Below are 16,574 nucleotides of genomic sequence, written 5' to 3'. Positions count from 1 at the left end.
TTTTGACCTAGGCATCTGCCCCAAGGTCTCCTGGCAACGTCTTAGACTCAGCAATCTAGCAACTCAGGTTTAGAAAAGCTTATGTTAATGTGCAGGGTAGTTAACCTTTTTAAATGCCTCTCTCTGAGAAAGATGGACTACAGCAGAGCAAGGAGCATGTGGCCCTCCAGCTGTTGTTAGACGACAACTCCCAGCAGCCCTAGCCAGCATACCCAATGGTGAGGGGAACTATGGTCCAATAACATCTGCTTAGCCACACATTCCCCATCCCGGGAGTATAGAATGCGGAGGAACGGAGGATGATTGTTCTTGTGTGGTTTTTTAAAAAGAGGGGGGATGTTTACTTACCCAGGAGGTGTACATTGGGGTGTCCAAACTCATTCAGCCTGAGAGACTCAGGGAGAAACTCTTGGAGGCCACATACTAGCAGTGGGCGGGGCCAAAGGCAAAAGGGGCGGGACCAACAGGCCATCTCTGCCTTTTAGGATGGAGAAAACAACACAGGAAAGACTGGAAACCCCCCAATGACTGGCAGTTGGGGGAAAGGGGCGGGGCCTGGAGAAACGGCAGGGCCATCTGTGTAACCCCGTGGGCCAGATTAGGACTCCAGATGGGCCGGGTTTGGCCCACAAGCCTGAGGTTCCACACCCCTGATGTAGCTGAGCAGTCCATAAACAAAGGGTGGCCTCTGAAATGGCACTGACAGAGGCCTCAGTGCAGTCTCTGAACACGCAGAGGCTGCACATTTTGATGTTACGTGAGGTTGTGTCATGCTGTTGCAATGCCTGGTGTCTCCCTGGAGGATTGGGGCCTCTGATAGTCAGGAATCAGGGCAGACAGGCCATTCCCGAATGAGAAAGCCAGACCCAAGTGCCTAAATAGATGTGGGGCTGCCTTTGAAGGTTGCCCAGACTTTCTTCTCCACCGCTACCAGAGAGCAACTATGCTGCCAACCGGAAGCATACCTCACTACTGCTTAAGGAGTTGCACCAGCCACCAGCGCCCCATGTCCAGGCACAATGGAAAGTGCTGCTCTTTGCCTTCAGAACCCTTTATGGCTTAGGACTGGGTTACCTGGAGAGCCACCAGCTCCACATTTGCCTGCCCGTACATCAAGAACCTCTTGGGAGACACCCTTCCAGGTACTCCTGCCACAGGAGGTGCAGTGTGAGGCAACAAGAGACAGGGCCTCCTGCGTGGTGGCACCTGAACACTGGCCGTGGTGCCTACCCTGTTGTCTTTCTAGTGTCAGATGGAAAACTGTATTTTCCCCAGCCATCTTTAGTCCCTGATGAAATGGGGTCCAGGCTGCTTTTATATGCTGTTAGTTTTGATACTGCCTTCTTTTTACTGACTGTGTTTTGTTTTTTTATGCTGTAAAGCTGCACTGGAAACCTCTATTTCAAGGGTGGGATATACATTTCAAATGTCAGTCACCATGGGATGAGACCGAGGCTTAATGCTCACAACTGCAGAGGAGGAGAGAACCCTGTTTCTGTAATGCTGGCTGGCTGGGGGATGCTGGGAGTTGTAGTTGCATAGATCTGAAGGGGAGCAGGTTGGGGCAGGCTAAGTGGAACTGTCTTGTTCTCTGTTCATGCAAACATAGAAGCCCCAGTTTGGAAGCCAATCAAGAAGGCAGGGTGAACAAAGAGAGAGCAGGAACACCCACAGGCAAGGGGGTTTGGCAGGGCTATTAAGGAGCAGAGAAAGGGCAGCCCTTAGTTACCCTGAAATTCACCAGCCCTCACCGCCCAATGTGCCCCTGATCCACTTTGAACAAACCAAGAATACATTCTTCTCGCACATTCAGTGAACGTGTGTTGGGGATCAGGGCTGTGCCCACCATCCCTCCTCCAGACCTCCATGCGCTCATTTGAGCTTCTGGAAAGAACCTACACCTAGTACACTGTTTGCATGAAAAAAACATGTACTGACTGGGCCAAGCCCCCTTCCCTTCACAGCTGAGTCAGGATTTGAACCCAAGTCTCCCTAGGTCCTAGCCTATCATTCACCCAGTACACCACCCCAGCACATTTGAGTTGCCCCCACCTGTTCAGATGAACAGTCCCTTCAGGGCCCTGTATGTACCCCTGCTCCTGAACAGCTTCTCTCTCCACCAAGCCTACCTCACAGGGTGCTTGTGTGGATAAAGTAGGGGGGAACTATGAATGCTCAGCTCCACCTAGGAGGGGAAAGTGGGACAAAAATATGGTGAAGAACTAATCCTTTTATGCTGGAAGACATTATGCTTCATCCAAGATGTGAGGAGGCCAGAGTACTGGTGAGGGAAAATGCAATTTGCGCATGCTCAAAATCACTGTTCTTTATCACTGCAGTACTGCAAGACTAAGCCCTGACTTGGAAAACAAGATCCGAGACTGTGCAAGGGCATTGGGCAGTTTGCCTTTGGTAACTGCAATTTGCAGATAAGGATAGGAGAGCCAGGATGGACGGGCCGCAACCAGCGCTGCCCACCTGCGAGCAGGGCCCACCGCCACTTCCATCCCACGAGCCCCACCGATCCTTTAAGCGAGTTCCGCTGGTCTGCCCCATCCCAGGAACGAGCGTTTTCGCTCATTTCGGGTCACCTCCAGAAGCCCCAAATCTCCACTGCACAAGCGGTGGGCCGGGCTGGCCGCCCACTGGCAGTCACTGCTGGATACAAGCCATCGAGCAGGCAGAACCTTCCCAAGGATCTGCAGCTACAGGGAGGACTTCTCATCTTTCACGGAACCCGTAAATCTAAATGACAGGTGAAAAGGTTTGGTTAAGAGGAAGTGTCCACCGACACAGGGAGGAGAACTGGTCCAACTGGTTGCAGAGCCGAGATCCCATCCTCCACCAGGACTGATTCTGCACATGCAGCCCTGACCTTAAGAACTTGGGTGTGGAGAGGGGTTGCCAGCGTGGATGTGCAGGGGAAAGAAGCTCTTCTTCAACCAGTGACCAGGATGAACCAAAATTCATCAGGTCAATTGAAAATGCCCCACCCATGTTCAGAGTCTCCATGCAAGCTTTCAAGTTACATAGGTCTCATTCTCCAGCTAGATGTCCAAGACAAAGAAATTGTAAAGGACCACAGAAGTAAAGGGCCGCAGCACAGGGTTAGAGCACCTGCTTTCCATGCAGGAGGTCCCAGGTTCAATCCTGGCATCTCCAGGTAGGGCTCCCACCTGAAACTCTGCAGAGTCAATGGCAATCAGCGTAGACCAGCCTGTGCCAACCTGGTGGTGTCCAGATGTGTTGGACTACAACTCCCAGAATCCCCCAGCCAGGCTGGGGGGTTCTGGCTGGGGGTTCTGGGAGTTGTAGCCCAACACATCTGGAGAGCACCAAGTTGTCAAAGGCTGGTATAGCCAATTTTCTGAGCTAGGTGAACCAAGGATCTACTCTGTATAAGGCAGCTTCCTACACTCGAAAATAGATCTTGAACTTCACAGCACACAGCTTAAGGCGGATGGCGCTTGACTTGTTATAAATAGTAACTGGAGTTAGAATACCTTTAAAAAAATAAGGACTTTTAATTTTAATCTGAAGGTGTGAAGCTGCTGTCTACCTAGAACAAAATGAGTAAGGATCCTGTCACCCATATTTTTAATCTCAGTTTTCTGAAAGGCGTGGCTGTGTAGAGTCAGACATGTTCTTCCTTGCAGTTAACATGAAATGGGACAAATAAACCCATTTTTGAAAGCTCGACTGTGAGTCTTTTGATGGAGAAAAACTGATTCCTGAAGCAAAAAAAGACTTCAGATTGTGAGAGTGGCGGACTGGGAGCTGGGAGATCCGGGTTCTAGTCCCCACTTGGCCATGGAAGCTCACTGGGTGACTTTGGGCCAGTCACAGACTCTCAGCCCAACCCACCTCACAGGGCTGTTGTTGTGAAGATAAAACTGAGAGGAGGAGGATAATGTAAGCCGCCTTGGGTTCCTTGCAAGAGGAAAAAAAGGCGGGATATAAATGCAATAAATAAATAAACAAATAAATAAATAAAAAGTACTTGGTGGTTTGGAAGGAAGGCAGGAAACAGAGAGAGATATCTAAAACTCAGCATGGGGACTGGATGAAGGTTAAGGGCACGACCCACCATGAAGTCCTCTGGCGTTAGCCCCATGGAAACGAGGGCCAGGGCAAAAGCACCGTGCTCTTGTGCACGAGCCATACACTCCGCGGGCTTTACAGGAGGACTTCCTGGTGGGTCAGGCCCTTCAGTGTCCCATGAGTCAGCACTGTCTGCTTTCCTCTGTGACATCCTTAATGGTACCCCAAACCCGGGCTTTCCAACGTGGTGTGCATGGGCACCAACATGCCCACAGACACCCTTCTTGCCACCCGCCAGACCCCTGCCCCTTCTGTTATTTATTTATTTTCTGAGATGTTGCAGTGATGCTGCCAACCTCCAGTGCCTTCGTTATTTCCAAGCGTGGCCCGGGGCCCCACGTGGCTCTGGCTGCAGCCCAGCGCTTGGGTTGGAAGTGTGCCCAGCCAACCAGAGAAAATAAAAGGTAAGCTGGGGGTGCTGGACCACATCCTGGGGAGTGTTTTGCCTGTGCTGAGTGCACTTTGCCTGGGAGCATGTATATTGGCCTGGGTTGGGGGGTGGGTTGGGGGGCACATGTGTGTGTTTCTCTAAGCATCACGTTTGCCTTCTCTGAAATGGGTATTTTGTTGTGCTTTGACAGGACAAATATGCAATTTGGCATTTGGGGCTCAGATCCCACCTCTGCCTTGTGCTCAGTTTTTTGGCCAAACTGTCTCTGCGCCTCATCACTTTGCCTTCTGTGAAATGGGTGCTGGAGTAAAAACTGTGGGTTCAGAAGGGTGTTTTGGAGCTCAGACACACACACACACCCCGCCGCCTTGGACTTGGGTTCTTGGGCAAGTTGCTTTTCTTTGAGTCTCACCAGTTTGTCTTCTGAATGCCACACCTCCCAAGGCAGCCATTTTGTGACTGGCCAAGCCCTCTCACTGCCCATGACGCACCCTCAAGATTCCAAATGTGCCCAAAGACCCAAAAGGATTGGGGACTCCTGCCCAGGATCTACCGCTTGAGGTTGCGCCTTTACTTTTGAGTCATGGCGTGGGCCACCTCCAGATCAAAACAGCTTGGCAAACACAGAGGCTGCCCTCGCAGGCAGAAGGGAAGGAGCACAGAGGTGCTGTGGTGTAACAGGGGGAACGTGTGACCAAGCTTCCTCTTTCAACATCCCAGGACCAGGTTGTGCCTTCTGGCGCGCAGGATCTAATCCCAGATGCCTAGCTACTGTGCTGCCCTGCCTCGCTCTGAAGCCCTGGATTCAGGCTTCTGAAGCAGATACAATATTCTTTGTCTTTAAACAAAAAATCAAAAAAACACCCCCAAACCTTTTTTTCTTCAGTGTGAATTCTGTGCCAGAGCAAAGCGTCGCCTCTCCAGTACAGATAGAAGCTTTTCATTTACTCAACAATGCGCTAAAACTCTGCTCCCCATGGCGAGTGGGAAGCTTTGTATCTGTGAGGTGTAAACGCCACAGCGAAAAAAGCTGTCAATTCTGCGCAATGCAAGCTTTTGCTTCTGAAAAAAGAGCCCGCCTGTTTCTCACCAGCCTTTAAGTTAGGACTGCAAAGAAATCGCTTCCAAAAGAAACAGCCATCGCTTTCCTGAGTCCTCCTTCACATTGCCAACTTCCTTCTCTCTGGCATGGCAACTGTGCCTTTTACAACACTGTGACAGGTAAGATTTCAGCAAGTGAAGATTCATACCAGCAGCAGCAGCGGCCTGGGCATGCAGTTCTGGGTAAACTGGATCTGTTGAATTTCTGCTTGTTCTGCAGCTGCAAAAAAGGTGGCCACCCTGCCAGAAAAATAGATTCAGCCTGAGGCTTTCTGTGTAGGGACAGCGCCTGAAGAACCAGTTTGCACGGGATGCACGATCAGCACCAGAGGCTAGAATGGAGAAGCTCAGGAGAACACTTCATGGTGTCCACATCGGGCCAGGATCGGTCAGTCCAGTGGGATTGCTTCTGGAGCATGTGTGTGGTGGTGGGGAGCCTGTACTGTACTTTGCTGGGGTGGGCATGCAGACCAGGGGGAGGAAGCTCCATTTACAGTGGTCATATCATGAACCAAAATTCACAGAGCCAGCCAAATGATACCAGACCAACCAACTTTCTCAATGCAGTATGCAAGCTTATGAGTTACACAGAACTCACCCTCCAAATGTTGCATTCACGCTTCTCATTTAATTTTAGAATCACTATGCCCCATCTCTTTAGGGCAGCCTCCCACAACCTGGTGCCCTCTAGATGGCTTGGACTTCAATGCCCATCATGCCAGCCAGCATGGGGATGAGGGGAACTGTAGTTCAACACATCTGGACATCTGCCCTGGACTCACCAACCCACTAAACATAACTGCCGCCACTTTTTGCTTCAGTTGAGAGCAAAAACAGATCAGGCTGAGAAGGGAGAATCTCCAGCAAATTCTAACTCAATTTTCTTTGTAAAAATGCGCATTTACATTCTTCTAATTGAAATGTTGCCACTGTTCTCAACTATGGATACTGCCTGATTTAAGGATGGGGGGCGGGCATGTAGAAGTATTTAATTTGGCTGGTTGGAACTGAATGTTCTTGCCTGTAAAATAAGTGGACAAGGTTTAGGATTTCCTCAATGTCAGATTCTAAAAAGCAACACCTACAGATTCTGGAATTCAGGAAAGGGGGTTCAGGTCCTGAAGTGTTGCCAAACTTCAGAAATTGCTGCAAAATTCCAGCCCAGCTCTGCTTGAGAACAGACCGCTCACCTTCCCCTGCACAACATTTGTCCACATGCTTCCATTTAGCCCATGCTGAGGGCCCTCTTACAATGAGGAAAGTATGAGTGACCTTTTGCTTCTTCTGGGGGGAAACAGTGCCACGGTGGCAGAGGCTGAGTCTGGCCGCAATCTGAGAATCACCCGGATGGGGTGACTGAAGGCTGAGCGCCGAAGAATTGATGCTTTCGAACTGTGGTGATGGAGAAGACTCTTACGAGTCCCCTGGACTGCAAGGAGGTCAAATCAGTCCATCCTAAAGGAAATCAACCCCGAGTGCTCATTGGAAGGACAGAGACTGAAGCTGAAGCTCAAATATTTTGGCCACCTAATGTGAAGAGAAAAGTCACTGGAAAAGACCCTGATGCTGGGAAAGACTGAAGGGAAAAAGGAGAAGGGGACGGCAGAGGATGAGATGGCTAGATAGCATCACCGATGCAATGAATATGGACTTGAGCACACTCCGGGAGAGAGCGCAGGACAGGAAGGCCTGGTGTGCTATGGTCCATGGGGTCACGAAGAGTTGGACACGACTGAACAACAACAAAAAAGTGCATGCGAGTCCCTCCCTCCGTTCATGGTCTCGTTCACACAGCTCTGCATTCAAGAATTACCAATCGCTGCAGTCCAAACTTGCAGCGGGTTTCAAACTATGCTGGTCCCTGCTGGGTTCTTAAAGCAGTGCAAGACGAACAGCAGAGATGGCCCAAGAGGTTTTAGTGCCTGAGGCAGAAAACTGAAACAGCACCCCTCCCCAGTGGTAAAAAAATGGCAATCAACAGTCACCAGTTGCTGCCCTTTAATGATAAACCAAAATCTGCGCTTCGAGGGCCCCGCTCCCCCCACCTCGTGGTCAGGCACCCCTGACTACCACAGATTGGGCCACACACACAGCCAGCTCTGACATCCACTGCAAACTCTGCGAAACCCTGTGCAATTCAATGTCTGTCATGTGCTGGTGGCGTAAACACAAGTCCCGGATTGGGAGCCAGTGGAAAGAAAGCCAGTGGGGAGACCTGGGTTCAAATCCTCATTCAGCCATGAAACTCACTGGGTGACTCTGAGCCAGTCACACTCTCCATCCTAACCTGCCTCACAATTAGGAGGTGGGGAGGCCTTCTATGGATGCTGCCTTGAAGAAAAGGGGGATACAAAGGTACTATAAATACAGTTGCTTTGCATTAGGGGTGGGGAACCTCAGGCCTGTGGGCCAAATCTGGCCCTCCAGGGCTCTCCAGAGGACCACGCCCCCTTGCCCTGGCTCCAAACCCAGCCCCGTTCCCCCAGCCACCAACTGTTTGGTGGCTTCCTGGGTTTTATGCAGTTTCCCTACCTGTCTAAAAGGTCAAAATGCCTCCCAAGGCTCAGCTGATGGCAGGAAGAGCTTGAAGCTACAATGTGCTGGTGTTTTTGATATTTGGGGCCCCACCACTGGGATGTGGCCCCGAGGGCTTGTCAGAAACGGAATTCAGGCCTTGGGCTGAAAGAGGTTCCCCACCCCTGCTTTAAATAGAGAAACTTTTAAACCTGTACTTGAGAAAAGCCAAGCTGGAAAGCCACATGCAAAGAAGAACTTCCTTTTGCCCGTCCCGAACCTACTGGCTGTCTGCGCACTGGACAACCCAGGCCCATGCTTTCTCCACACCGTGCGTTAATGTTATAAACCCCTCTCAACAAACCTGCCTTGGTCATCTTTTTTCTAGGCTAAAAAGGCCCAAACGATGTGGTGCTCCAGACCCCTGGTCATTTTGGCGGACCTTTTCTGCATCACAAAGTGACACACGACCACCCACAAGATAGCCTTGTTTCACGACAGGGTGCAGCGGTGCCAGGGCGCGCAGCGACAGACCAGCCGCCAGCAGAGACGCGGATGTCATCTCCCCCCCTGCCCCTGCCCTTGCCTCTTCCCTCTGAGCTTAGCTGCAGTCCCCGCAGTTGGGGGCGGGGACAGCGGGGATGAATTTTGCAAGCCACAACTTTCCTGTTCCCTGCTGTAAGGCGAAGTACAGTTGAGCTGCCTTGGTCTGGAATGGGCAATTAAGAGCCCTTAGCTTTACAAAAGACCATTTCCTGGGGGAGATGGAAACTGCTGGAAGTGGCTTGACAACATGGATCAACACAGCTGCCTGAATTCTGGACCCTCATGAGGGCGCGGGGATGGGACCGTCATGATGGGCGCCTGCACCTCAGTCAACGTTTGCTGCTGCACTGCTGCTCAGCGCCTTAAGCGACTGCAGGGGCCTGGAGTCCAACCACACACAGTGAAGAGCCCATCTGCACCTCTCCGCAGAACCACCATCTTGAAGCAAAGAGCGTAACATTCCGAGAGCAAGCAGCGGTTCAGAAGAAACGGGACTCCCGGCAGAATAAAAGGCTGCTGTTTCACAGCTCTCCCCACCTTTTCGATTACAAATGATTCAGCCAGCAGTGAAATGAATGCTCCCCCTCTGTGCTGTGCTGCCGCACCGGGATTTCAGCCGAGAGTGCGCTGGCACTCTTCCTCTGTGTCGTGCCCAGGCAGAGAAATCACAGCTGCCCCAGCCCGCCTGGCACGGCGGGCGGCAGGGACGCTTTAGGGAGGGACCACTCTAGCCAGCTCTTCCCACTCAGAAGGCAGGCATTTCGGGGAGCAGGAGAGCACATGCCACACAATGCGCGCAACAGGTCCCCGCTGCGGTCCCTCGTTAGAGGAGTTCAGGTAGCAGGACTGAGCGCTTCTGTGAGGGGCTTTGGAGCCTGGAGCTGCGTAGGCGAGATGGCCTGAGTCGGTATAAGGCAGCTCCACGTGTGCATAACGTTCCTTCTTCTAGAGAAACTCAGGTGGTAAGGGCCGTAAGGGCCGACACGGCTGTAGCCAAAATGAGGCACTGAGAAACAGGAGGGCAATATCAGCCTGTTCCAGGGAATCACAAGGCTTTCAGAAATACAAAAAAAAATATTTTAAAAGGAAGACTGGGGGGAGGGTGTCTTTTTTCTTTTAAACCTAGTCCAATGAGAACTGAGCATGCTCAGTGGCCAGACTGATAGTTGGGAACAAATAATGGAACATTGGGGGGGAGTGGAATGCCCTGCATGTAGGGAATGACCAGCCGGAAACCTGAACAAGAGCATTGCACTGCAAAATTTCGTTGTCCCCCCCCCCCCCTTACAACTTATACGTGCTCTTTCAAGCAGCCCAAGAGAAACAGCAGTAAACTCCCACTGGAACTTCCAACCTTCCAGCAGTAATTTGACACCAGACAAACTAGTTCCTGCAGCTATACATTCAACAACAGCAGAATAATCCAAGATGAGCAGCAGGTGATAATACTTACCTCCACACTGGGAAAAGTTTCACCAGTGTGACCTGCAGTTATTTGCACAGCAAGCTGCTGCTAGAGGCACAAAAGCATGTGAGGCCAGTTTTTTGCAGGTCATTTGGCAACTCCATAAACAAACAGTAAATGCCCACTGCAAACCAACCCACATATTTTGTAAGAGAACAGGGAGGAAGGGGGGCTTTTAAAAGGACAGTCTTCACAACTGCTGTCGTTCAAGAGAACTGAAGGAGCTAACGCTGAACTCCCAAAGTCAGGGTGATGGTGGTTGTTTTTACCACATTTTCTTTTAGGGACACTAGAAACATTTTCTATCATTGGAAATTTCTGAACAAACTTTTGCTAAAATCTACTCAGGAGGAAGGAAACTGGGCAGATGGAAATAACATGAAACATAAAATGAAAGGCGTCATCCACTGGGAAGTTCTTCTGCATGAGCCCCACGGAAATGAATGGGACTGACCGGGTGGCAACAAGGCCAGGGCATTGGGTCTGCCAAGCTGGGTAGCCCTAGCCTCTGCGGGGCTCTTTCTTGGGCACCTGGCTTCCATCACCCATGAGCATATGCTGGAAAGCATCCTCAGTGGGTCGTGCCCTTAATTCCCGTCCTCGATTCAGATCTGCCCATTTCTCATTCTATCAGGTGCAGGAGATCTTCTTCCATTTCTAATATTTAACTCCAAACCCGAGTTTTATTCCTAAAATGCCGTAGTCGCCCTACTCTTGCAGCTGATCTGGAGCAGACCCTCCGGCAACAGAAACATGCCCACTGCTAGCAAACCAAGAATAGTCTGCTAGACGGGAGTGCTCACTTCTTTACTTCTGAGAGCCTTTCTCCAAGGAGAACGTTACAGGCAGAGAAACACTCCGGGCATCATAAAAGCTGCCCGCCTACCCTATAATCTGCTACTGCAAACATGCCCTCATTTCACTGTCTTAATCAGATGAATTAATTGACTGGAATAAACATGTTGCAATATCCCTCATGGAGAGATGATTTTGGAGGCAAGCAGCTACTCTCAGCCAGGGCTGCTGAACCTCTTCAGCCCAAGGGCCAAATTCAGTCCTGGAGTTGCTCAGGGAAGGAGGGGCACATTCCTGCAGTGGGCAGGGCTGCGGACAAGACGGGGCAGAGGCAAAGGCAGCAGGACCAAAACACCAAAGCTACCAGCATAGTGTAGCTTCCAGCACTTACTGCCAGGTCCTAGGCCTTAGGAAAGGCATTTCAATTGCAGGGGGTGGGGGATGCAAAAAACGGGAGACCACGGAACAATTGGCAGTCGAGGGAAAGGGAGTGCTGCTATTTGGGGAACCCCAGAGGTCTGGATTGCGACCCCACGCAGGCCAGATTTGGCCCATGGGATCAAGGTTCAGCACCCCTGCTCTTAACTAAAACAGGAAAACCAGTGGTTTTTCTTTAAAGGAACAAATCCATCTCTAAGGAGCAAGGCAGACAGGAGCAGGCCACGGGAACACCGAGACCTGCTCCAGTTGGACTGGCGGTTCAACTGACATCTGCTGCCCTGTAGGATGGAGCATCAGGTCCAGGCTCCTGCTGAAGGGGAGCCGGCTGCGTTGTTCAGTTTTGTTTTGGGAGCATGTGGTTCCTGTTGTATACATTGCATCTTTTAAATGATGTAAACTGCTTTGAGGACTCTAGTCGAAAAGTAGGATATAAATCTACTAAATAAATACATACATAAAGTCTTTGTCTGGATCAAGGGATATGGACAGACCCATCTAGAATGGAGGACAATGGCTGCCAGCTTATCAACCTGCCCCTCTTATGCTTAAGAACAGCTCGATGTCCACATGCTCGCTGAATGCAGACTCATCACCTGCATAGAGCTTAAATGTTTATATCCGCACTGACAAAAATGCACCTGGAGATTTCTGCAGACCCAGATGCCATTAAAGGCACCAGAGCATATTGCCACCACATTTTCTTTCCTGGTGGGCTGGTAAATGTCCCAGGATAACGTAAGAACGCCAGAAGAGCCCTGAGGCTGGGTCAGACCAAGGGGCTGCCTAGTCCGGCATTCTGTTCACACAGCGGCCACCCAGCTGCCCACGGGAAATGCACAAGCAGGACACGAGTGCAAGACCACCCGCCCGCCCATGTCCTCCAGCAACTGGGGTACACAGGCATCCTGCCTCTGACGCTGGAGGTACCATACAGCCCTCAGAGCTAGTAGCCATCAACAGCCTTATCTGTGATGCCCCTCTCTCAAGGGACGGCTCCAGTTCCAAAGATTTTCCAAAGCCACCTTTTCAGTCCACAGTGAATGACTCCGTTCTCCAACCCCACATAGCTCAGCCTTCCCCAGCCTGGTGCCTTGCAGATGTGTTGGGGTGATGGGAGTTGTAGTCCACCACATCTGGAAAGCACCAGGTTGGGGGTGGCTGGGTTAATCGATGAATGCTTTTAGCCCTTCAGTTCTGTATGGACGCAAGTTTCGGAACAACCATCAAGGGCCATTGATCCTTGCTACTTAGAGATGGATTCTCTGAGGCGAAAACTGACCTTTGGCACCAAAGTGCTGTGCAACGTTAATGGGAATGGAGACATCTTTTTTGCCCAGGGAAGACTGATTGTCCTGCACTATCTCTTTATGTGATTAAGTAAAGAGGATCTCTGCTAAAAAGCTTGAGGTATGCAAGACAAAAGGAGATAAATGAGAAATGGAAAGGGGGCAGGCACAGAACAATCCCATTTTCACAGCTTCACTTGTATATTTATTTACTTACTTACAATATTTATATACCGCTCCATATCTAGAACAGATTTCAGAGCAGTGAACACAAGAGATAAAGCAGTAAAAGGATGAAAAGATTAAAACACCAGATTCAAATTATGCTATTTTAAAAAGCAGAATAAATTTAATATTTTGGGTTAGTTCAGTTCACATCACCATTTTTCCTGGCACTTGCATGATGTGGCCACTCCACTTTGGCTTTCATTTTTGGCATGGCAATTGGCCTGGTGAACACGCCGATGTCTAGTGAGAAAACAGCCCGCGCCAAGTGGCAAAAGGTCTTCCAAATGTGAGCTGAACCAGGGGATGGTGAATGGTGGCCTTATTTATTGCTATTCATCCCATTTTAAAAACAACCAATCGGCGAACTTCTCTGGGCAATGAATAGGTAAATTAATAGCGTATCAGCATAAAACAATGACAGTAAAACCTCACAGGATAAAACTGGTAGCAGAGATTTTAAAAATGAACTGCGTAATAAAAACAAAAGTAAAACCAGTGGCAGAGATAAAACAGTGTGAAGATCTAAAAGCACTAAAACAGTTCCTGAAATGCCTGGGAAAATAAAAAAGTCTTCACCTGGTGCTGAAAAGACCTCAATGCAGGTGCCAGGCGAGCCTCTTTGGGGAGGGGTTTTCCACAACCGGGGTGCCACTACTGAAAAGGCCCTCTCCTGTAGCCACCTGCCTCGCCTCATGTGGTGGGGGCACCGGCAGAAAGGCTTTGGATGATGACCTTAGGGCCTGGACAGGTAAATAGGGGAGCTCGAGACACTCCTTCAGGTAACCCGCTCCCCAGCCTTTTAGGGCTTTAAAAGCCAGCACTTTGAATGGGAACCAGAAACGAACACAGCGGAGTACTGGCATACGGCGATTGCATCAGCCAGTCCCCCGTGACAGCCCAATCACCCTGCTTTGGAGTAGCTGAAGCTTCCAGGCCATTTTCAAAGGCAGCCCCATGTGGAACACATTGAGTAACCCAAGCGGGAGGTGACCAGACCATGAATGACTGTTGCAAGGCTGCTGCAGTCCAGGTGGGACCACAGCTGGCACATTGGCCTCGGCGGAGAAAAGGCGTTCCGGGCCACTGGGGCCACCGTGCATCTCGTGACAAGTGTGGGCCCAACAGCACCCCCCTGCTAGGCATCTGATGTTTTAGAGGGAATGTTTTAGAGGGCACCCCCACCCCCAGGATAGGGTGAACACCACTTAACCGGACAGATGAACCACCCACAAACAGTATCTCCATCTATTCTGGAGTGAGTCTCACTTTATTGGCCCTCATTCAGGCCTTTACCCGGCCAAGCATTGGTTCAGAACATCAACGGCCTCACCCGGCTTGATGAAAAGGACAGGTAGAACTGGGTGTCATCCTCATATGGGTGACACCTCAGCCCACATTCCCGGATAATTTCTCCCAGCGGTTTCATGTGGATGTTGAAAAGCATTGGGGATAAAACAGAGCCCTGTAGAACCCTGTAGGATAACTGCCACGGAACACAGCAATAACAATTCAAGTCCCTTTGGAACTCCAAACTCACTGGGTTGCCTTGAGCAAAGCACTCTTTGCTGCCTGACCTACCTCACAGGGTTATTGTGTAAATAAAGATGAAAAGAACTGTGGTGATCCAGGGACCATTAATAATACTTCACATTTATATAGTGCTTTCGTTTCCAGAACACTTTACTAACATTATTGTGTAGTAATTGTGACAACAGCCCTGTAAGGCAGGGTAATCTTATGATCTCCATATTGAAGTGGGGAGTGCTGATCCTGAAGGAAGGTGATGCCTCAGGCCACCCTGCACTGATGGCAGAGGCAAGGCCCAAATGGCCCAACGTTTGAACCAGGAACTTCCTGATCCATAGTGTAATCACTTAGTCACTCATCAGCAGCCATGTGTGTTTGTACTGCAACCTCCCCAGAGTCTCCAGGGACAGGAGATTTGAGCGTAGTAGTTCAAATATATACATTACTAAAATAATCAGAGTTTTCAGAAGAATTAAGAATCAATGCATGCACGGAAAGGGATAATGAGTAGAAAAAGTGGTATCTCTTCAGTTGGTGTAGAAGCATGCAAAGGTTCAGCTTTCATAAAAGTCTTCATCAGTTTCTATCTGACAAAGAGTACTGTGAAACCTGAAAACCTGCATACTTCAATGCTGGTGTGTTCCAGCTCAAGATATCATTTTGTGGTGCTTCGTACCTCGTACTCTTTGGGAGCCACTCAGCCACCAACACCGGCTGGGCTATGAGAAGCTGTTAATTTTGTGGTGGCTGGTGGCGCAGCTCATGAATGCGTAGCTGGATATCTAACCAAAAGCATGACCGAGGGTTCTGATCTGGCAAACAAAACACCAGGTTACGGAGATGGCCCCTCTTTTCCAGCCAAGAAAGTGCAATGAAACTTCGCCCTCAGCGTGTGCTGCAGAACACAAGCCAGCCCTCTAAACCGCTCCTCCGACGCAGTCAGCGCAACCCACGGGGGAAATCTCCCATGTCAGCCCGGGGAAGTACGCAGGAGCCGCACAAGGGCGCGGATATGAGCATGCACGGTTCCTGCTCGCGTCGATGAGGGTCGCGCGAGGCGGGGGTCCCGCGGGCCGCCCCGTTGCCGTCCATTTCCTCCAATGCCGCACCTGAAGGTTGCCCCTGGCTTCCCGTGGGGGCCAAAAGGGAGGCAATAAAAACTGGAAGCGGCGAATGGGGAGAGGGACGGAGCGGGGGGGAGAGGGAGGTCGCTCAGCAAGCAACGTGAAGCCCCCCCCCCCGGTCTGCGGCAGGCGAGGGCGCCGCGCGGGGCTGCCGGCGGGCCGAGGGTCCCCGCGCGGCGCTCCCTTACCCTGATTTTGTGCAGCGCCCTCTCCGCCTCCAGGGCCTGGACCCACACCGCGATCCCGGCCTTGCTGTACGTGAGGCTCCAGCCGCCCTCGGAGCTGCACTCCGTCCGGAAGCGGTCAAAGTCGCGGTCGTCCGGGATCTGCACGCTCTCCCGGGCGGCCATGGCGCCGCGGGCGGGCGGGCGAGGCGAGGCGAGCGGCCGGCGCGCCGGGAGGTCCTCGCAGCGAGGCGCCGCCGCGGCGACCCGAACGCTCCCGCGCCGCGTCCCGCCCCGGCCGCGCTCGCCCGGCTGCTCCGCGGCGGGCGGGGAGGGGCGCGGGCGCTCCGCGGGCGGCGAGGCGCGGCGGGGCCGAGCGCGGCGTGGCGTTGGGCGGCTGCCGGCGTCCTGCGCCCGCCTGGCGCGCGGCGCCGCGCGGGTGAGTCACGGCACCGCGGCGAGGGCGGGCGGCCCGCGCGCGTCCTCCGCCCCCTGAAGGGGCGGCGGCGGCCCGGCGCTCGCCGGGAGGCGGCGGCGGGGCGGAGAGCTCCCGGCAGGGGCCCGCGGGCGCAGCCTGCGCTCCGCCTCGCCGCCGCGCCTCGGGCCGCCCGCCCGCCCGCCCGCTGCCTGGGGCGCCGCGCCCTCCTCGGGCCCTGCTGGGTCCCGCCGCGCCCTCCCCTCCCGGGGGGAGAGGCCCGGGCGGCCTGCCTGCGCCGCGCCGCGCCCGCCCCTCAGAGGCTCGGGCTTTTCCGCCGCTGCCGGCCACCGGCGGAGACAGGAGGCTGGGGAGCGGCAGGGACGCGTTCCCCCAGCAACCCTAATCACGGTCTCTCTTCGGAGGACGTGGTGCGTGTGTTTTACTTACTCTTTGGTCGTGCTTTCGACCATTCC

At 52.2% G+C, this 16,574-nt stretch overlaps 1 protein-coding gene across 1 annotated transcript in view; it reads right to left on the bottom strand.

Moving 5' to 3' along the window:
- STARD10 (StAR related lipid transfer domain containing 10) overlaps positions 1-15,974 on the bottom strand; it is a 59,178-nt gene extending 43,204 nt beyond the window's left edge. The window contains exon 1 of the mRNA XM_084842317.1: positions 15,708-15,974. Within this exon, the coding sequence (XP_084698443.1) occupies positions 15,708-15,869 (162 nt within the window). The 5' untranslated portion in view covers positions 15,870-15,974. The remainder of the gene's footprint in view (positions 1-15,707) is intronic.
- Positions 15,975-16,574: the final 600 nt, after the last annotated feature.

This window comes from Heloderma suspectum, chromosome 3, assembly GCF_057233095.1.
Source record: "Heloderma suspectum isolate Gila_16-S chromosome 3, 16-S_ref, whole genome shotgun sequence".
In the NCBI taxonomy this organism is placed as follows: Eukaryota; Metazoa; Chordata; class Lepidosauria; order Squamata; family Helodermatidae; genus Heloderma; species Heloderma suspectum.
This window is presented reverse-complemented; position numbering and strand designations above follow the sequence as displayed.